Raw genomic sequence first — 22,051 nt, forward strand, 5'->3', positions numbered from 1 at the left:
AATGACAATGAAAGCTGTTAGCTTGCAAATGCAATTTATTTCAAATGCTTGCCTACTTACTTTTGGAACACAAGTTTACACAGTGTGGCCCCACTCTGCCCCTCGTGACCTTTAGGGCTATTACAGAGACGAAGCCCCTCCCCCAGCAGGTGGCAACAGGGGTCTTGTTGGTCCTCAATGTGGCTCTGCAGTGGCCAAGAGTAATAGCTGATCAGCAAGTGGTATGCCAATGACTGGATCTGAAACAGCAAAGATGGAAGGTCAAATGGAACATATCTGCAAGAGATGTAACTGTTCATATAAGAACATATCTAAATATAACTTTCTCATACAATTTGTTTTATTCAAAAGAACATTAGGTCTGTTTTCTTGCATAACTCTCACAAAAATAAATACTTATTTAATTCTTAGAAATCCTTTAATTCTTAGACGTCCATTTATTTCAATAAAATTAATGTTTAGGTAACACCAGATTATTTACTAAAACTACTATTTGGACATATGCATTTCTATCTCTCATGGGGTTTCAATTATAAAAACACCTGTACATGTAGTCAACCATCTGTTACCTCTTCAGACCCATCCAGCAAACATATTATCAAAGTGCAAGCATTGTCTGGACTAAAAAACTCCCATCTTCTTCCAGCAAACTCTAGCAATTTCAGTGCCGTCTCTGTAATGTATTGGAAAAGGTTATGAAATGCCCTTCAAAAAAAAGTTCAGAGTGTAAGACATTGATAAGAACTGTCTGGGATATTGTAAGACTATGAAATGTAACCCTTTTTAATAGATTTGTTTATTATATTTCAGCTCTGTATGCAATATCAGGGTACAACCCATCACTTGTGTCCATTTCAGGTACAAACCAGCACTGGTGTCCAGTTCAGGGTACAAACCAGCACTGATGTCCAGCTCAGGGTACAAACCAGCACTGGTGACTCTCTCAGTCTCTCTGGGTACTAACCATCACCGGTGTACATTTCAGGGTACAAACCAACACTGGTGTCCATTTCAGGGTACAAAGAGCACTGGTTTCCATATCAGGGCACAAAGAGCACTGGTTTCCATTTCAGGGTACAAACCAGCACTTGTGTCCATTTCAGGGTACAAACCAGCACTTGTTTCCATTTTAGGGAACAAACCAGCACTGGTGTCCAGCACAGGGTACAAACCAGCACTGGTGACTCTCTCTGGGTAGTAACCATCACCGGTGATCATTTCAGGGTACAAACCAACACTGGTGTCCATTTCAGGGTACAAAGAGCACTGGTTTCCATTTCAGGGTACAAACCAGCACTCGTGTCCATTTCAGGGTACAAACCAGCACTTGTTTCCATTTCAGGGTACAAACCAGCACTTGTGTCCGTTTCAGAGTACAAACTAGCACCAGTCCCAATTTCAGGGTATAAACTGGCACCTGTGTCCATTTAAAGGTACAAACTAGCACCAGTGTCCATTTTAGGGTACAAACAGGTACCAGTGTTCATTTCTTGTTACAAACCAGCACAAGTGTCCATTTCTAGGTACAAACCAGCATCAGTGTTCATTTGTTGTTACAAACCAGCACAAGTGTCCTTTTCTAGGTACAAACCAGCACTGGTGTCCATTTCTAGTTACAAACCAGCATCAGTGTTCCTTTGTTGTTACAAACCAGCACAAGTGTCCATTTCTAGGTACAAACCAGCACTGGTGTCCATTTCTAGTTACAAACCAGCATCAGTGTTTATTTGTTGTTACAAACCAGCACAAATGTCCATTTCTAGGTACAAACCAGCACTGGTGTCCATTTCAGGGTACAAACCAGCATTGGTGTCCATTTCTAGTTACAAACCAGCATCAGTGTTCATTTGTTGTTACAAACCAGCAAAAGTGTCCATTTCTAGGTACAAACCAGCACTGGTGCCCATTTCTAGGTACAAACCAGCACTGGTGTCCATTTCTAGTTACAAACCAGCATCAGTGTTCATTTGTTGTTACAAACCAGCACAAGTGTCCATTTCTAGGTACAAACCAGCACTGGTGTCCATTTCAGGGTACAAACCAGCACTGGTGTCCATTTCTAGTTACAAACCAGCATCAGTGTTCATTTCTTGTTAAAAACCAGCACAAGTGTCCATTTCTAGGTACAAACCAGCACTGGTGCCCATTTCTAGGTACAAACCAGCACTGGTGCCCATTTCAGGGTACAAACCAACACTGGTGATCATTTCTGGGTACAAACCATCACCGGTGTACATTTCAGGGAACAAACCAGCACCGGTTAGGTGTGGTCTCCATTTCAGGGTACAAACCAGAACTGGTACTGGTATCCATTTCTGGGTACAAACCAGCACTTGTGTTCAGGAGCCATGAAATTATTATCACATATACCAGATTTAAGCAAGTATTCTTATTTATCCTTATTTTTTTTACCTGGTACAAATCCCTTCCTGTGTCCAGTGTTGGGTGAGTGCACAAGGTTCCCGTATAACACATGTAGCAGGTCCAGGCTGCACTTCCGGCGCTGGTAACTTGCTCCAGCAAAGAGATTACCAATACACAATCCATGGAGCCAGCTTACAAAGTCAAGTGAGCGATCTTTAAATACAGGAAAAGAGGCATGTCTGAATGATTTACGGTATATAGATATACATTTACTATTATGATTGTCACATTTACGTATAGGTTACATAAAGTCAAGAATCACAGTTTGTCACATATGAACAAGTCAGGTTAAGCACAAGTGAAAGTGCCTTAAGACTTATGCCAAACTAATATGTTCAGTTTTCAAAACCACTGTACCAAGGGTTGTTTTGTGTTTGTCTGGCTCTTTGAGGAGTGGGGTACAGCTGTCCCTTAGCCGGATCAGCAGTCTGCGTATGTTGGTAACCAGGAGCTGTCTGAAAGGGGCAGAGTCTACCTTCACATTCACAGGAACTACCTGGCGTAGGAGTCTATCTTCAGTCTCTGACAGATTCTCTGAATACACATTACATAAGGCTGAGGTTGTAAAACAGGTAAATCTTTCTGTTTAAGATGACTTATATCACAGTATATTGTCAAAATGTAATTTAAAATGCAGAAAGCTTAACCTTAATTGTACCTTAAGTATTTTACATGTTCTGATATGGTTCATACTCACTAAACACGAGAACCCCATATCTAAATCATCCTTACCTGCTTTCTTGAGTGTGTTACAGAGCAGCCCAATGGCATCCAAGCGAACATCTTCGTCCATACTATATAGAGCCTCTTCCACACATTTGTTGTTGTCCTGCAGAAAAAAAACCAAGGTGTTCAAAATGAGGAAACATATAGCTGGAAGTTTGATCTTTTTTGAGTCTTTCTTTATATTTGAGTCTATCAGTAGTTAAAATGTTATAAAGTGAAACATATTTCAAGTCTAAACAATTATTTTAAGTCTGCCTAAATCTATGATTTATTTAAATTATCAAGCATACTATCTGTATCTTCAAATAGTTCTCACCAGATCAGAGACTCCAGTGAGGCTGCGGACTGTCTTTGTAACAATGATCCAGGCATGCAGTAGCCTGGTCCGGGCAGCAGAGCTTGTGGCATAGTCCATTTCCCCAGACAGGTAAGATTTGATCACTCCAGCTGAGAGGGGGAACAGCTTGATTGTTACAGGCACCCAGTATTGACTTGTGTTGTACCGCAGTAAACTATAAAAAAACAATCAGAACATTATAACTATGACCACAATTTGGAAATAACATAATACACTGAAGTTTTGTTTCATCAGAAATTACTACTTAGAAAACAACAGTCTGCAATATGTTGAAGTTTTGTTTCATCACTACTTACCACTTAGAAAACAACAGCCATGATCACGTTGAAATTTTGTTCCATCAGATCTTACTTACCGTTACTTAAAAAATTACAGTCAAACATGGAAGTTCTATCTCATCAGAACTTATAATTTAGAAAATTACAGAAATACATTGAAGTTTTGTTCCATCAGATCTTGCAATTTAGAATTAACAATTGAATAACACTTTTTAGTTTAGCAAAAAGCACTAACTGTTTTACATACGAAGCTGGCAAAAGTGTACTTTCACAGAATTTTAAAATTTTAAGTGGATCCCAAAAAGAATAAATAAAATGAGATTATGTCGGTGACTAACCTGTTCTGACTGGTTAATCCTTCTACCAGGGTAGGCATCTTTACCTGCTTCCATGTCTCCAGGGCTCCTGGACTCGAGCTGAAATACAACCAGAAACACAAATACTTACTATTAATACAATTTCAATCTTTTGGTGTATGAAATAACATGTGTTAACAAGAGCCGTCGTAAGACAGCGCGCTCGACTACTTAGAAGTGAATACAATAAAGATGTAATATTACCAAGTTTGGTCTCTATGTCAAACCTAACTAAAATTATTCGATACATAAGGTGACTTTGATGCTGCCCTCCCACCAGCCCGCCCAAACAATGACGCAAGTCATTCAAATAACTTGATTTCCCATTATGAAAATGTGGTTAAGAATATACAAATATGCCTTTCAAAGTAAATTAAAAAAAAAAAATTCAAGGGCCATAATGTTTATTTAGGCTTAAAACGGAGTTATGTTTCTTGTTTTAAGATGGTCGTAAATAATTTTGAATTTTATTAAGTGCATTTAATGAATGAAATAGAAGTTTTTTTATTAAAATCCCAACTTGCCCTTAACTTTTCCTTGCCTAAAACTTTAACCTAAGTTTGCCTAAAACTTTAACCTAAGTCAATCAGGGGCCATAACTTGTATTAAGGATATGGAGTTATGTAACCTCATTGGGTGATGGTCCTGAACAATTGTGTGAAGTATTAAGTCGATTGAATGACAGGTATAGAAGTTATTAAACAATATCCCAACCTGCCCTAAAACTTTAACCTAAGTTCCATAGTCAATCAGGGGCCTTAATTTGTATAAAAGATATTATGGTCAGGAGTTATCTAACCTCAATATGTGATAGCTCTGAACATCTGTGTGAAGTATTAAGTCAATTGAATGAATGGTATTGGAGTTTTAAGTGAAAATCCCAACTTGCCCTAAAACTTTAACCTAAGTCAATCAGGGGCCATAACTTGTATTTAGGATAATATGGAGTTATGTAACCTCATTGTGTGATGGTTCTGAACAACTGTGTGAAGTATTAAGTCAATTGAACAAAGGATATAGAAGTTATTAATAAATATTCCAACTTGCCCTAAAACTTTAACCTAAGTTCCATAGTCAATCAGGGGCCATAATTTGTGTAAAGAATAATATGGAGTTATCTAACCTCATCATGTGATGGCCCTGAACAACTGTGTGAAGTATTAAGTCAATTGAATGTAGGGTATTGGACTTATAAGTGAAAATACCAACTTGCCCTTAAACTTTAACCGGACGCCGACGCTGGGGCGAGTAGTATAGCCCACCTATTCTTTGAAAAGTCGAGCTAAAAATTAAAATAGCTATGAACATGATTATCTTCTATAAGAAAAATCAAATCTCAATTATCTTCTATAAGATAAATCAAATCTCAGTTATGCACTAGGGCATTGTTCCCAGTATTAAATTAATCAAAACAAGTTAGTGTTTAGGTATATAGTCCTAGATAAAACTAAAATAACTAAAGCATGCTACAAAATAAGGACAATTTTCCTCCAAATCTTGGTAGCCACAAAAAGTTCTAGCTCTTTAACATTACCTAGCTCTCAAGGCCAATGCGGTCGCCTCTTTGGTCTTGGATGATAGTGATTCACAATTCCTGACAATGCCTTACAAATACAGAAGCCTGCTTGAGCAGGGTTGGGCAGATAGTGAAATGCATGTAGTATCATGGACATATTACAATCAATCCTACCTCAGTAATGTGATGCTAGCCTTGTAGAGAGCTGCAGAGGACGCGGCCAGGTGGTTTGTCGTCAAACATCGCAACATATGATTCTCCATACTCTCACAACCATACTTCAAATGGAAAAAAATCTTGATTTTCTCATACTGCATTTATAACTTGTAGCAAAGTTTAATCTATGGTAGATCAATATTTTTATTTTGTAAGTATGATATTTTAAAGGAAATTACCTGCTATGTTTGAGTGTCTTCATCGACAAAATTTTACCAATCAAATTTGATTGAAACAATAATTATCCTTTCAACACTCTGCTTAAGATAATGTGATGTTTACAAATACTGAACAGTAACAGCTGTAGTATATGACAACATTACAAAAGTACGCTGGTGACTTTATTAGTCAACAACAATTTAAATATCGATGATTCCTGAATTTCGCTCTAGTTTGCGCAGACTGTACACTCCCATACAACACAATCATTAATGTACATAATTGTGAAAACAAAATGTCCCCACCTGTTCCGGCTGGCAGTACTTGAGAGCAGCAGCCCATACTCTATACTTTCCCTTCACATGCCAGGGGGTGGACATTAACATACTCGCCACATTAGCAGGAAAGTCTGGCATTTCACCTTTCAAAGACACCCACACAGTCATCATGCTGGTGAAAACTTCCACCACTGCTTCCGGCACATCTGCCACAGGGCTGTCCCAGTTCAAGACCACCAGGTTTAAAGTGCTCTCCTGTATGGTGACCAATGTGGTGCCAATGTCTACATCTTGCTGGCTGGTAAGGAATTTTGTAAGTCTAATATACCAAAGGGACAATATTTGAAAGGCTTGAAAGTGTATTGTTAAATCCCCTTGGCACAAAGTATGGATATATGAAAACAGTTCAGTCATAAAAGTTTGTGATTGTAAATGACCAGCTTCAGTTTGCAATGATTCAGGTGATAAGACACTTGTTTCCCCATTTCCCATCCTTGCAAGAAGAATATCCGTGTTACCACAGGTAACCAGCCCTCTCAGCAGAGCCACAGGGCCGAGGGTTCTGGATGTGACAGATGAAAGGTGAGCTATTATGAACTCCCTTGATCTGCTAGAATAGAATTGGTCATGCTTGAGATGTGATGTATCAAAGTTCTCATCTGAAAAATAAATTTCAGAAAGGTTGAAAAACAACTACATGAGAATCTGATAAGGGATCCAAGAAATTGTTGCAAACTTATGTAACATCAACTATATATATATATATATTTATGCATAATTGTTATACTTATTTACTCATATGTTTTATTTGCCATCTAAATGGTAATTTACTTAATGCATCTATTGCAAACAACTCAAATTGTTAAAGATTGTTTACATAACTATAACAAAGGTTTACTTGCTTCATTACTTATTAGTGTTCAATCAACATAATAGAGGGCACCACGACACTACCTGCACTTAGGGTGACAGTCAACAGTTTGATTGCAGCACCTGCAGCCTGAGGGGCAAGAGGACAGGTGTTCAGGAGCAGACATGTAGCAGTCCCGCACAGCAACAGGCAATCCACACAGTGACCCTGACATTAATGTTGAATATCAGCTGATAAATCATGTGTTTTAAAAATATGTTATCATAATCATTTACAGGAATTCAATACAATTTATAAAGGAGCAATGCCAAAATGATATTCCATTGAGCTCTTGATGTTCTAAAACAAATTTCTGTTATCATCTTTTGTGTTTCTGCTATATGTACTTTTATATGAATCACTATATGACTTACAGGAGACTTGAGCACCGTAACGAGACAGTTGACAAGATTAGATACATGTGTGTCAATGTCAGGGTCTGTCCCACCCACCCAAACAGCCTGCTGAAACACATCTGGACAAACCTGGCACATCTGAAGCACCATCTGTAATAAAGACCACAATTTCTGCCTACATTTTAATAAAGAAAAAAGTAAATATTTACAAACTTAAAACAGAATTTGCAATTGTTTTTAAGTAGGTCCCTGCCAGAACAAACCTTGATAAGAGCATGAAGCTGTAGTGTTTGGGTTGTAGTCAGTTCCTGTGGAGGAAGTGTTGTCAGAGGCAGTAACTGTTTAGAAACAAGGGAGATGACTCGTAAAATATTGCTCCTCAACACAGACTGCACTAATTTACTCTGCTCCAGCAGAACACTGACTGAAATACACAATAGTGTGACACATCTGTGAAACTTGACAAAAGTGCATATCTATGTGTATGCAACAGATGATGAAAAATTAAGCTTACAGTAAGAAAACTATGAGGTTAAAATTTAAAGTCTTCAACTTGAAGCTCAAAGCTTGAAAATAGTGAGAACCATTTACAAGTTATATATATAGGCAGGTAACTGTTGATATTTGTTTCATTTCAAAAATGATTGTATTCATAAAATTATGCTGTCTTATTCACAAAGTCTGAGATTGTTTACCTCTAGAAAGCAGTTTGACATCTGCCGCTGCATTCTCAAGGACAGACAGAATTTGGCCCTCCAATCTCCCAAGTATGCTATCAGCATGATGTGTCTGCATTGGCTTCAATATCTATGAATATATACCAGCTATAGATAAACCTAAAGTTAACTTTGTATATTACAATGATGTCAGACAGCTTTACTTATTCAGTCTCATTTCAACAATTATTTTATACATGTTTACAGTCTTCTCTTTGAACTGTTTATCATCTAAATTTTTAAAATTTATCCATATGCCTTTAGAACAATCTCAACATATCACCTACCTTTTCAATGGCCCTGGAGAGCTTGATAGAGTCTGCCGTATAAAGATACGCTGTGACCAAGGCTACCACCAGACAAGTGACTTGGGGCTCCGCCCACCCCTGCCAAGCTCCCTCAACCTGAGTGGCTATACATTCCAGTCGCTTCAACAGGTTACGCACATCATGAGTTCTAGGAAGAAAGAATGTAGAATCATAATACTCTTTTCAAGCTCTTCTCTTTCGCTTTTAATTACAGCATCTCAATTTCAAAATTATGAACAACAAAGATAGTAAGAGTTAAGCTACAATCATGTATTTAAAATAAACAACAACACACTCATTTTAAATAAGAGCAAAATCAGTTTTCCAACAGGTATACACAAAGGGTTTTACCTGTGATTCTGAAGATCATTTAGCAGACTTGAAGGAAAAATAGCTGGCATCTGTGTATCCTTGTCCATGATTCTGTGAAACAACAGAGATATTTTATGTCTAATCATTTTAATGATTTGTTTTCTAATTTTACTATTACTGCACAGGTTCCTCTGCCTCCTCCCCCCACCAAAAAAAAAATTCACTTATTTAACCAACAATCTTTAGAATCTGGTGGGGGGGGGGCATACCCCAAAAACTCACTGACAACTCATGGAATCCACTTTTGCAGATCTATATCAAACTAACTTGAGATATTATCATTCTCATGCAAGTATACACTAAAAAACTATTATTTTCGGAAAAAAATGATCAATTTAGAACTTGAGACAGAGTCAGTTTGATCAATATTTGACAATTAAGGACTACAGTGGCGGATCCAGGATTTTCTAAATGGGGGGGGGCACAACTAATTAAAAACATATCAACATTTTTTTGAATGCATTATTTTAATCATATAATGACATGGAATTAACATTTGTCTTCACTGTCACTGATGTTTGGCATTTCAATTGAATTAAAAAGATTATAAGCATTTACACACATGTACATACCGTAGAATTAACGCTATATAAACCTCCAGTATATTGATTGCACTTAATGATACTGTAGGTACATCGGATGTCATTGTTATTTAAGTTAACTGAAGTAAAAGCAACTTGACAACAAATTCCAAAAAGGGTTAAAAATAAATCATTTTTATATTATTTCGAGAACTAGACGATAATAAAGGCCGAAATGGAAAGTTTCAAGGCGGCAACTTTTTGAATTTAAACTTTTGTTAAATGCACGTCATGCACACACATATCTTGTTGACACACAATGACATTATTAAAAGCAATGACGAACATATAATGTGCACATGTTAACAGTTTAAAACAACTTATATTTCTGGTATATGATATATTCTGAACAGTAAACTTATGCGTATAACTGCAGCCATATTTGTCTACTTTTGATCAGCTGTCTGTGTAAAATGCAGCGCCAATTTTTTTTATCGGATGTTCAGGCCCCGATGTCTTTTAATATTAAGAGATTTTTTAGTTTCGTATACTATATTATACTCGATAATCAGGTTCAATTGTATATTTGCTCAAATGCTCATATTAAATTTAAATTGTGACAAAGCAACTTATTTGTACAGTTAAATCAATAAAGATGTGCCCCAAAAAAAACATTTATAACTTGCCGGCCCGCTGGGAGGGCATGGGCCCTCTGTGCCCCCCGGTAGATCCGCCACTGTTATTATGTGAGTATATCACATACTTACACCGGTTCCACTAGCAAGGTCAGACACAACTAATTCACAATCCAATGTTTTTACCGATTTATTAATTCAAGAACCAATGTTTTTTACCGATTTATTCATAAAACATTGTATTTATGTTTTTGAATTCTATTTTAATTGAAATGCATGAAAAATTACATAGTCATGAGTCAGTGATTTCATTTCCAAAATTGTGGGACTCACGTTGAAACCGAGAGACATGACATATGATTTTACCATCTTATAAGGTGGTCATAACTGGAGTGAAATGACGGGAAAATTAGCATGGGTAAATCAATGATTGGTAAATAGCGCACTCTATAAAGCTATTGATAACTCACTCGCATAAACTGGACAGACACCTAAGTCCTAACATACATACCACATATAAACCTGTAACACTTGTTTGGTCTTGTAACACTATCTCTTAACAGTTGCTATTTTTGTTTAAGAGTCATATTGTATTTAATTTTTCTGTGCATGCCTTGATTTGACAAGATCATGAAGTTTTCAATATTTTGGGAGCAATGCCCAGTTCAAAAAATGATTGAATGAGACACAGGAAAAGGCACCAGTAAGTTTGGTTATTTTTGGGGAATCAAAGTACGGTTTTTAAATTCATGAGCGAGTCAACCGTGTAACAAGCTATTGCTATGTACGAATTATAATAGGTCGAACCAACTGGCAGCGAGACGGATGAACATAGAATTTGATAAATTGAAAAGAAAACTGCGACAAGACTAGCTCAGACTGTATTTATGAAAACATCTTAATAAATTAAAACACCAACTAGATTGACTTACTAATCAAAATATGGCATAATACGGGGGAAACATTTTTGTTTGTCAAAAAGTAATACAATTCCGCGACATCCCTAAATTTAGCCTCTAATGTTCAAAATAAAAACTACTTTATAACTACTTATTATATACTCTCTTCATGTTCATTATTTTATTGTTTATTTATTCATTAAATTTCATTTTGTTTTTTACATAAAATGAATTATTTAAAATAAGAAATTGATTTACTTAGAGATTATTATATTTCCAAACGAGGCTGTAATGAAAGACAACTGTGGATTCTCAGCGAATGACCATTGGAATGTCTGGAATTCGATAAAAGTTTGATGAGGTACCAAGCCTTTCTGCTATGCTATGGTATATGGTTTCCCGTCTTTATATTTATCCTTTCTTATTCTGTTAAAGTTACTGTATTTCTCGTCCCTAGAAAAGTATTAGACAGCACATTCCACAGGTACAGCAAGGTGATGCATGTACAAATATTTGTGTTATTTTGGGGCTTGGAGGCAAAATGTCTTTAAAAGTTTAGTTAATGAAAGTTTTGAATTGATATAGGCTTGAAATTATTGTACATGGTAATTTATTTTATGTTTATGTGTTTACAAAGTCTGTTAATATCAAACTGAAAAAGCTAAGATATATATGAGAATTATTAAATAATGTTTTTCTAAAGATTTTTTTAATAATTTCATTTTATCAACATGTCTTCTCGGTATAGAGACAAATAAACAATCAAATTAAATGGATTGTAAACATTTTATTTCCAAATTGATTATATTTAAAGTTTGTTTTGTCTGATTGGCTTATGACAGCTACAGTAGCGCATAATTGGTACTCGGTACAGCATTTGTTTTACACATTCTAACAATCACACTGTAACAAGAAATTTTGTTGATATCAGTAATGAAAGTTTTTTTTCCAGGATTTTAGATATAACTTTTTGTGTAGAATTTTTAGGATTTTATCATAAATTTTCATCAAGAATCTTTTTATAACCTATGTTAATAAGTTTGGCAAAAAGGACCTTTTTTAAAAAAAAATGAGACAAATAATATCTGTATAGTCAGGAAAGAATCAAGATGTTTAGTGTGGAATACAGGGCTTTTTCGTTGAAAGCTTATGTCTTTCTGCAATGTTTTTTATCTGATCAATTTGCCGGTGGATTCCGTTCCAATATCCAATTCATAAACATACACTTTTTACGAAATATCAAGAGTTGGTGTATTCTTAAACAAAAAAAAGATTGCATTATTTTATTGTTTCCACATTTTTTTGAAGCACTTGTTGATGTATAGACAATTGTTTTTTTAAAACAAAATGACACTTTATCCAATAAGAAAGCGAGTATAAAGAGCAACTGTATTTAATTTAAATTCAATATTTCAGATTGCTGGCTGAGGTTGACAATGGCTTTATCTGCTGGTTGAGAGGCTGTGTGTGTTGTGTTGTTGGCCACCGACATGTCCAGCCTGGCCAGCACGCAGACCTCCAGTGGCAAGAAGAGGAAGGCTGTTTGTGTCCATCTTCTCAACAAGGAAGATTTTATCTGTTATGTGGATGTATGTCTATTTGTTTTTATTGACTTGCAGGATGTTCATGCGTTCAAAGGTTAATTGACAAATTTAGAGACACTAGGTTCATTACTTCAGTTACAATTTTATGACTTGTAAGTTTTTACATTTTCCATTGGAATTCTTTTTTATTAATTAGGAAAATCTGAAAGATAATGAATGCAATTTAAACATGTTATACAGGTTGTGATTTCAATAGTACTTGAATGAATGCAAAAATTAAAAAAATATAAAGCAAACTTAGAATACTTCTTAAGATTTTAACAGTGTTTTCTGACACTACTTTGTTTTCAGGTGAAATCTAAATTCCAAGAAGTATTTAATCAAGCTGTCACCCATCTTACCTTGAGAGAAACAGAGTATTTTGGACTAGCAATTAAGAAAGGTAAATTGATTTTGTTTCCCATCTTTAATATTATCTGAATGGGTGATGTGTTTAGGAATAATAGGATTGATAAGTCATTGTTTCTCTGTGGGTTTTTTTCACCATGCATTAAAATTAAGTTATATTACGGTATGCTGCTTAAAATACTAATGTACATGTACTTCATGTCAGAATAATATGACATAGTACATTGTAACTTCTAAATTACCTTCGTATAAGAATGTTTACAAGTGGACTATATTGCAGATGGTGAATACCAGTTTGTGTCGAATGATGAAAAGATCCACAAGCATGTCCACAAGACCTGGAAGTCAGGGCCTGGAGATGTACGATTTTATTTACCATGCATTATAAGTGAATTTTAATAAAAGTTAACCTTAACTCCAGCTGACAGTTTGGTGCATTTTATGAACAATATGCCTTGAAATAACGGGATTTAACAATTTAATGTAAACTTCATGCTTGTACTACCAAGTTTAGAGAATGTTAATTGCATCTATTTGGAAATGGATTTCATATTTTTATCACAAAGATTTTACTATTTTATATGCATTATAATTGGAAAGACAAAAAGCCCTTCTTCATGAAAAGTTGACTGTGGATGTTTTGTTATAGGGTTTTGATGGACATGGACGGCCAATTCTAGAATTATACTTTCGTGTGCAGTACTATGTTGATCAAGTGGTATTGTTAAGGTGAGAATAGGATTGACTCTGTGTAAAATATAGCTGATGAAGTATTCTAAAATAATTCAACAAGATGCAACTTATAATGGCATTATTTTTCATTGTGTACTACTACCTACATGTTGGTCCAACATTATCTCTGAATATATATTGTTTCATAAATTAACATATGCACATAAATATTAACTAACTATGGGTGTTGCATTATTCAGGGAGAAGGTAACGAGGCACCTGTACTACTTGCAACTAAAGGACAATGTGTTGAGCTACCACCAAGGCTGCCAGGGGGAGCGCTTCTTCCAGATAGCAGCCTACGCCCTGCAGGCAGACTTCGGAAACTACACAGCAGCTGCTGACATGCATGAGTACTTTGATCCTCGAGAGTACTTCCCTGCTTGGGTATTTACAAGCTGACATTACCTTGAAATTGAAATCTTGTAAATTTTTCATGTGTTGTTTGAAGAATTACAATACTTGTGAGATACGTATTGAATTGTTTATCTGTTTTGTACTGTACTATATACCATCCTCTTTTTTCTATTTGAAATGCCTATCTCAGCATCTTAAAATCATAAAAATGTTGATAATTCTAGCTTTTCTTTTTACCAATTGATATGGATTGTATTTACATGTGTAGATTCTGGAGGCACATGGTGAGGACTACATTGTGAACAACACCCCAGTGGTACATCGTGACCTGCGGAATCTGTCACGCAGCGAGGCAGAGTGGCGCTTTATCAAAGAGACGTCCTCGCAGCCTGCTGCACATAATCTGCACTTCTACCGCCTTCGTAAGAAAAAAACAGACCGGGTCTGCAATGCATGGCTCGGGATATGTGCCAAAGGGATAGAGATTTATGAGGTAATAATAATAAAATATGAAAATATGTACTTTCTACTACTCACATAGGTTATGGCCCCTTGCAGCTAGTCTGGGGAGGGTGCAAGAACACTATTTAAAAAAACAGTGTTTTAGGGCCTTTAAAGCTTGAAAGCATAAAAATTACATAATTATATACTATTTAAAGGTTATATTAAGATATTTCATCACTTTCCTTTCAAGTTTTGGTTCTCATATTGTTTCGTCTTTGTAAGTGTAGTATTTTCTTTAACATTATCTCTTTGTTTTTCAGGATATGTCAGATGGTTTCAAAGATTTGATATCAATATTTCTGTGGCCAGATATAGGCAAATTAACTTTTGATGTAAGTTTGAACTATACATTTTATTTTGTTCATTGTCTTTTGATATAAAATGCTTATAAATAACTTTTGTAAATTTCATTAAAATAGTTCAACAACTTTTTAATTTTAGATAAGATTACAAAATAATAATAATAGTATAATACTACACTTCTTCAATGACCATTATTTATTGTACATGTAGAAAAAGAAGTTTGAGATTCGAGCCGTGGGGTCGCCTGCAGGGCGAAAGTTTTCCTACTACACAGACTCCGATGTGAAGTCCAAGTACCTGCTGTCCTTCTCCCGCAATACACACATGTTCCAAATGGCCATACAACCAAAACTCATGGAAATCAGACACCTAGATGAAGAAGGTACTTGTTTATTGAGAGAGCTCCCTTTTAGTTACCTAAGAAAAGTTTAGACAGCAATTTTCTTGATGCAGAAAACCTGAGTCTCTGACAATTCTCTACCAGGGGCCCCCATTTCCAACTAGGACCCCTAACATAACCTTTATTGGTTATAAACTTTGAGACCCCATAAAAATACCAGAGACCCCGATTTTGTCAACCATGAGAGATGAAGGACCTGTAGCTGAAAACTTCTGTGGAAATCCTAAATGTTGAGCTGGTCTGTTCAGAAAAAAAGAGAGTTGAGGAATTGTCATAACCTTGGTGCTGTTGGCTCATGCCAACACTATAACCTTGGAACATTTCTCAAAAACTGCTCAATATATCTGTATGTAACTTTGTAGTTAAAGCCATTTATATTACAATTAATGTAGCAAGGCCTGTCACAGGCTTAAATAATTGTAGAGTTATATCCCTTGATCAACTGATAAAAGCAGATGACTGTTGGCATCCACGTAATGCTGTTGTGTTCAGTACAATATCTAAACATTTGATGACAAAACTTAATCTTGATTTCTCAGATCAGCTTGTCATTAAATGAAAACATATAAAAATATATAACTTGTCTCTTTATGTTGATTTCCCAGATAAAAGGCGGTATAGGGAGTCGTATGTGTCTAGTGACCCAAGGGAAAGCAACAGTACCCCGGGCACATACCGGGTGAACAAATCACCACGCTCAACCAAAATGGTCATGGGCAACCGGTATTCTGTGGTGAGTGACGCAAGCTCAAATACCACATCCGGTATCGCCAGTGATAAGATGACCGTTAGCTTCGAGGAAAACGAAGGTATTTTATGTGTACAATATGCATGAAACAGTCTATTATAATTCAGCTTTAAAGCTTATAGTAGTTTGTTTAACCTCATAAACTTCTGTTGTATCTAAAAATCAGAGTACATGAAAACCTTTTTGGCATACTTTAACCAAAAAAAAATATGTTATTGCTACGCAGGATATTTTACAGATCTAAAACACTGAAACATTCAATATTTGGGTCTTCTACAATTATATGCATGAATAAAGAAGATATATTATAAGTTATCATCAATATTGTATAAATTCATGTTGTATAAAATTAAAAATGATTTTGATAAAAAAAATATTTTACAGCAAGAAAACAATTGTAAGGCAAAACAAGCATTGTAAATAGTTTTAAGAAATTGTGCAATTGTGGATTACTTGGAGTGGACATTGCATTTTGTTTATTTATATTTTGTCCAAAGAAAACAACATAGGACAATTCTGTCCTCTGTTTATTTGCTCTGCATTTACAGCGAACAGTAGTAAAATCAAGTCAAGTCATTTAAAAATGAATCAATACAGTAAAATCTTAATGGCTTAGAAGCATTCTCTCGCTCCGCCTGTTTTAGTAATTTAGATTTTAAAAAATGTGTTCTAACTATCAAATGTACAAAGACAATTGCTGTATATGATATTTTTAAGGCTTCAAGAATAGCTTTCACTTTCTTCAATTTACTTAAAATAAATCCATCAAGTTCTAGAATAACATGGTTGTCTTATATATCTAACAAGAAAATGTGTTTCAGATACCAGCAAAGAGATTATCATAGATGGGCCTCCAATGTTGTTGAATACTCCTAGTCAAACGAGGTCTTCTTTAGTGTCCACACTTCCAGGCAAGTCATAAAATATTGTACTTTCATGATTGAATAGGCAATACCTTCATAAAATATGAAACATAATATGCACTAAAACACAGATTTACTTGTACTGGTTATCTTTTATTTTGCTTTTTAAGCTTTGAGAAGGTAAGGGCACTTAATGGCATCATTCCCCTTACTATCTCAGTAAAATCACCATTGCTGTATTTCATTTGTAAACTTTACATTTCTAGGCTACAAGCCATCACCAGTGCCAGGAGCCAACAGGAGCCCGCAGCTGGACCACAGCCACAGTCAGTTTAATGCCTACACGTTCCCCACCCCTCACCGAGTGCCAGTACACAGCCCACCCTACCCCCGCCTCACCAATCAAAATAACACGAGCACTGGAAGCGTGCAGTCTGACCGCAGTGGCAGTGGCCAATCAGAAGGCATGTCGTTGGAAAGTGGTAGTAGTGGTAGTTATAGGAAACGGTATAAAAATCAGCAATCAGGAGTGTATAGTCCTGGCATGACTATGTTATCGGATTTGCAAGGGGATTTCGGAGCTAGAGAGAAAGTTTCTCAGCCATCTAGCAGATCTGTGAGTCAAAAAGACAGCTTTAAAGACATAATTGCTGAAATAAGAGCCCACCAGAACCCCAGCAACATGTTACAACAATATCAGTCACATTTGCTGGACACTCCCCCTCTGCACCATGTGCCCTCCTTCCATATGGAGGATCTGGACTTTGTTCCTAGGCCACTGTCCCTGTCAGGGTCCTCAGACCAGCGTGGCAATAAATCATTTAGCAGTGACCTGTCAGCTCACTCCTCACAGCCTGCAAGTATGAGCACTGTCACGTCACATGACTATGAGAATGTTGTGATGTTGTCGCATGACTCCTCCACCAGTTTTGTGATAGCCGGGGAGGAGACAAGCCTTCAAGAGGCAGAGGAGGTGTTTGTACCACCTGTATCATTTGCTGATGGGAAGGCACTGCGAGACATCCCTGCAGCGACCCACTATCTCCACTCCCAGACAGAGACAGACCTTGCAGTCACCCAGCTACCTGAGAATGGGGAAGTGCATGACCCTCATGATTTACAGGTAAGATACTGTAGATTGCTTCAGTTTTGTTTGGTCCATTTTAGTGACGTTTAAATTTCGTAAGATAACAATGCTTAGTTGTTTAATTTGCAGGGCTTTAAATACACAACCTGAAAAATTTGTGAAAATTTACGAATAAGAAACCCTCACTTAATTAAAACCTTCAACAGTAGCTCATATAGCTGTTTTCTTGTTGTCCTCATTTATGTTTGTCAATATTTACTTTGGTGAACTGTGTTTTTTTATTATCTTATTTTTGTTAAATTTGTATAATTCTTCATTTCATTTTTTCGGTTTAAATTAAATCATTTATCTATATAAAAACATCATTAAATTTCACAATTCATTTTTAGCCGGATTTTTCATAAAAAATTATGGGTTATAGAATGGCGAAAACCGGGCAGGCGGGCGGGAGTTAACAATTCTGCGTTAAACTTTTCATTTTTAAATCAAGTTTTTATCCAATGGTTATCAAACTTGGTCAGACTATTTATCGGCATTTTATTTTGAATATACGTGAATATGGGTCATCTCAGGTCAAAAACTAGGTGACTAATCTTTAGAAGAAATATTTCACGGTAATAAATTCAACAGTTTTTATCAAATCTTGATGAAACATGATCAGAATGCATGTCTGCATATTATCTTGCTTATTTTTTATCGGTCATCCCGGGTCAAATTCTAGGTCACTAGGTCAAATCTTAGCAAAATCTCTCCGGGTCATAAATTCAACAATTTTTGTAAAGTCTTGTCAGAATATTTGTCTGCATAATATCTTGAAAGTTCTTTGATATGGGTCATCCCCGGTCAAAATCTAGGTCACAAGGTCAAATCTTAGGAGAAAGAATTCCCAGTCATAAAAATTCATTAATTTTTGTCAAATCTTAATGAAACTTGGTCAGAATATTTGTCTACATGTTGTCTTAAACATTTGTGAATATGGATCACCTCAGACCAAAAACTAGGTCCCTAGGTTAAATCTTAGGAAATATTTTCCCGATATCATAAAAGAAATTAAATCTTAGATGATAAAGTGTGTCATCTAGGGTCAAAAACTAGGTCTCTGGGACAGATCTTATTGGAAAAGCTGATGTATTTATAAAATGTTCATTTTTTCCTCACACAAATGGAATGGTTTCTGTTGATCAGGTTATTTGTATGAACGATATCTCTGATAAATATAAATATGGGTCTTTTTGGTTAAAAATACTAGGTCACCAGCTCAAATCCTAGGTTTGCAAAATTGCATCGTCAAATAAAAAATTTGGCTTTAATGCGGGGTTGCCGCATTGGCGTCTTGTATAAATATAACTCCTTTTAGTTAAAGAAGAATTATTTTGTGTTACAGGTTTCTGAGGAAGAACAGGGAGCTAATAGTGGTGACAAAAAGCGAGCCACACACATAAGTGTAATGAACAAAAAGGAACTACTGCACCCAGAGATAGAGGAGATACGTGGCAAGTCCCATGCATTCTCCCTGCCCTTCATATCTGCCCTGATAGCGGACAAGACCCTGCTGCCTGTACACAGCCGGTCTGGCAGCATTGCAGGCTCTTATGATATGTCGTCAATTCGCTCCACAGATTCGCGCATCTCAAGAATCTCACATGACACTGATGTGCGACGCCTCTCAATCTCCGGCTACCCAAATAGTGCTGGCTTCCAAAACTCTTCCTTTAACTCACACAGACCGTTCAGCTGGCACAGTGAAAACTTTGATCTTGATGCTCAACTAGCCAACCTGACTGGGGGAAGCCAACCTCTGTCAGACAACCACCGCAGTGTGCCACAGAGCCTATACAGCGTTGAGGGCTGGGCGGCAAGCACCCTTGGGTACCCGATGCCCAGTCCGGGGCTGGATAGGTACTCCCCGGAACTAATCGCTTCACAACATATGATCCCCCCGCGCATCACAAGTGGTGGGCACAGCTCGCAGGAGGCTAATATTCAGCATAAGACATTAATGAAGGAAAATGTTGGCATTGCATGATAATTTCTCAACAGAACTGCAAAATTGAATACAGGTCTTCAGTGTCTAGGCCAATCTAGCACCTATGATGTAAAATTGCAAGAAGTTCCAAATTCTTTGGTAATATTTAATAAATTAAACCGGAAAAAAATCACAGATTTAATATACATGTATGGCTTTGAGGACAAGTACTTTATGTTGTAGTTCTGTTGAGTGCTCTAGAATATAATTGTGATAATAATTTTTACACAAAGATACAGAAATATTTTATTTATTGTCAATCTTTGCCAATCAAAAGTGTTTATACACCCTGAGACCACACTTACTGGACTCTCCAGTTTACGCATTTTGGTTTACTTTAACATGAATTGTATGTGCATACATTTACTTCATGCAAAGTTTACTTCAATATTTTACAAGTGGCCTGTGTTACTTCTATCGTCTTCCAAGATATTTTAGAATTTATAAACCATTTTTAAACTGAAATCATTTCAAACAAGGGTTTGATGGCATCAGACCATGAACAAAATCAACTTTGGGATAGGATGCTGTTTCCTCTTGATTCATATGTACATATTCATATATAGCTTTCTAGTGCAATATTCTATTCAGTATACATTATATTTGTACAGAGAATTTTCTATATTCATAGCAGTTTTATATATTTGGATGAGATTTATTTGGGTTGCAAATGTTATTATACAAGTGTGTTACATGTACAAAATTGCAAAACTGAGTTTTATATACATATGCACCTGTGTAAATAGAAACTTGCCAGCAACGTTGAACATTAATCGCCGGTCTTATTATTGATGGAATGACGAATTCCTGAAGGATCAACCATTTGTGCATACATTTCTTTAATGTTTAGTAAGACAAAATAAAACTTATGGTATATGAAATAGGTTGTGCATAATTTGGAAAGAATTTCTTCTTTTTCTTACAATTCTCTGCTATATTCTGGTAAGATCATTTAATACTAATATCATGGACCCGAAGAGTTTTGAAATTGTTTTAATGACAGTTATCCAGAACAGATATATTTGCAATGTATCCTATACAGAGTGCATTTAATTAAGATATGATCATTTGAATAGTTTTCTACCATACCATAACATTCCTTAGGAGCTTTGCCTGATCTGCATTCTCAGTGTACAGATCTTCTCCCCCATTTTAATGTATTCACATGAAGTTGTTTATAAGCATAGTTTTAAATATCTTTCATACACACTTTTGTTTGTTTGCTTTTATTTTCTAATCATCTTAAATAGAGTTCTTCCAATGGCATTCAATGTTCAGGTATGTTTTTGATTTTTATAAGTGTTTTAATTGTCATAGTATACATCATGTACAAAACCCACCCAATAACAAGGTACTGCTGATTTCATACTTTTTGTTATACAAGACTTTTATCGTTTAAGAGCCATTTTTATAAAAAAAGAAATTGATAATGATTTTATCTATAATAAATCTTACACTTGACATGTTTTTGCTGCTGCATTTTCTGCAAAGTTTTACATACATTTTGACTCTTGGGCATATAGTGTTGTATGTTTTATTTTATATGAAATATCTTAAAGAGGGGGTACTATTTCAATCATGTTGATGAATATCCTATTTTCGTGTAAATTTTCCTGTTTTATGAAATTATTTTTAAGCTGATATTTGTGAGTAGATATGTTACAACTTGAATACTTCTTAAAATCATTTGTGCATTTCTCCAGGATCAAATTGCCTATGTTAAGCCAGAAAAATTACTTCAATTAATTTTTCATTCAATCAAATATTCATTTATCATTTTAATTCTTTCAGCAATGATTATAGGAATGAAATTTAGCACCAAATATTTATGTAATAAAACTTAACATAGAATTTAATTTTATATAACAATGGGTGGATCTTATTCAGGCTAGCAAGGGAAGTAAACATGTACAATGTTCTGATGATAAGCCTAAGAGGGTGTATATATTCCCACCAGTGATATGTACAGGGACGCGGTGGGGTCCACGTATACAAATATAACATATATATATAACCAAATACTCCCAATAAATATATTATTGACAGACTTT

At 35.7% G+C, this 22,051-nt stretch overlaps 2 protein-coding genes across 6 annotated transcripts in view; one reads left to right on the forward strand and one right to left on the reverse strand.

Annotated features, from left to right (window-relative positions):
* Nucleotides 1-22,051, reverse strand: part of LOC128208965 (thyroid adenoma-associated protein homolog) — a 97,061-nt gene that overhangs the window by 35,940 nt on the left and 39,070 nt on the right. The window contains exons 1-16 of one of the 3 annotated variants that reach the window (XM_052912732.1): nucleotides 11,062-11,142; nucleotides 8,953-9,024; nucleotides 8,581-8,749; nucleotides 8,273-8,384; nucleotides 7,841-8,001; nucleotides 7,596-7,727; nucleotides 7,266-7,389; nucleotides 6,339-6,970; nucleotides 5,833-5,936; nucleotides 4,125-4,202; nucleotides 3,467-3,662; nucleotides 3,157-3,253; nucleotides 2,782-2,958; nucleotides 2,413-2,577; nucleotides 570-673; nucleotides 61-239 (exon numbers count right to left, since the gene is read on the reverse strand). In XM_052912732.1, the coding sequence (XP_052768692.1) occupies nucleotides 61-239; nucleotides 570-673; nucleotides 2,413-2,577; nucleotides 2,782-2,958; nucleotides 3,157-3,253; nucleotides 3,467-3,662; nucleotides 4,125-4,202; nucleotides 5,833-5,936; nucleotides 6,339-6,970; nucleotides 7,266-7,389; nucleotides 7,596-7,727; nucleotides 7,841-8,001; nucleotides 8,273-8,384; nucleotides 8,581-8,749; nucleotides 8,953-9,020 (2,498 nt within the window). In that variant the 5' untranslated portion in view covers nucleotides 9,021-9,024; nucleotides 11,062-11,142. Of the gene's footprint in view, nucleotides 1-60; nucleotides 240-569; nucleotides 674-2,412; nucleotides 2,578-2,781; nucleotides 2,959-3,156; nucleotides 3,254-3,466; nucleotides 3,663-4,124; nucleotides 4,203-5,832; nucleotides 5,937-6,338; nucleotides 6,971-7,265; nucleotides 7,390-7,595; nucleotides 7,728-7,840; nucleotides 8,002-8,272; nucleotides 8,385-8,580; nucleotides 8,750-8,952; nucleotides 9,025-10,640; nucleotides 10,660-11,061; nucleotides 11,143-22,051 lie in introns of those variants that run through there. The other 2 variants (XM_052912733.1, XM_052912731.1) reach the window with 2 other exon arrangements.
* LOC128208966 (tyrosine-protein phosphatase non-receptor type 13-like) lies at nucleotides 11,308-22,047 on the forward strand. 3 transcript variants are annotated; one of them, XM_052912734.1, is made up of 13 exons: nucleotides 11,308-11,415; nucleotides 12,445-12,617; nucleotides 12,924-13,014; nucleotides 13,261-13,340; nucleotides 13,630-13,709; nucleotides 13,913-14,099; nucleotides 14,338-14,562; nucleotides 14,834-14,905; nucleotides 15,087-15,258; nucleotides 15,882-16,085; nucleotides 16,846-16,935; nucleotides 17,154-18,010; nucleotides 19,359-22,047. In XM_052912734.1, exons 2-13 carry the CDS (start codon nucleotides 12,519-12,521, stop codon nucleotides 19,998-20,000), a joined length of 2,799 nt encoding a protein of 932 aa, XP_052768694.1. In that variant the 5' UTR covers nucleotides 11,308-11,415; nucleotides 12,445-12,518; the 3' UTR covers nucleotides 20,001-22,047. The 3 variants fall into 3 exon arrangements, with proteins under 3 accessions (XP_052768694.1, XP_052768695.1, XP_052768696.1); XM_052912735.1 differs by having other exon boundaries at nucleotides 11,314-11,389; XM_052912736.1 differs by lacking the exon at nucleotides 11,308-11,415 and adding an exon at nucleotides 11,534-11,633.

The sequence above is a fragment of the Mya arenaria genome, chromosome 11 (genome assembly GCF_026914265.1).
Source record: "Mya arenaria isolate MELC-2E11 chromosome 11, ASM2691426v1".
NCBI classification, from domain to species: domain Eukaryota; kingdom Metazoa; phylum Mollusca; class Bivalvia; order Myida; family Myidae; genus Mya; species Mya arenaria.

Bases quoted from the DNA above. Each gene is read 5' to 3' on its own strand.
- LOC128208966 (XM_052912734.1), top strand. From the start codon at position 12,519: ATGTCCAGCCTGGCCAGCACGCAGACCTCCAGTGGCAAGAAGAGGAAG. The intron at 12,618-12,923 runs GTATGTCTATTT...CTTTGTTTTCAG, and splicing joins ATTTTATCTGTTATGTGGAT to GTGAAATCTAAATTCCAAGA. The intron at 13,015-13,260 runs GTAAATTGATTT...ACTATATTGCAG, and splicing joins TGGACTAGCAATTAAGAAAG to ATGGTGAATACCAGTTTGTG.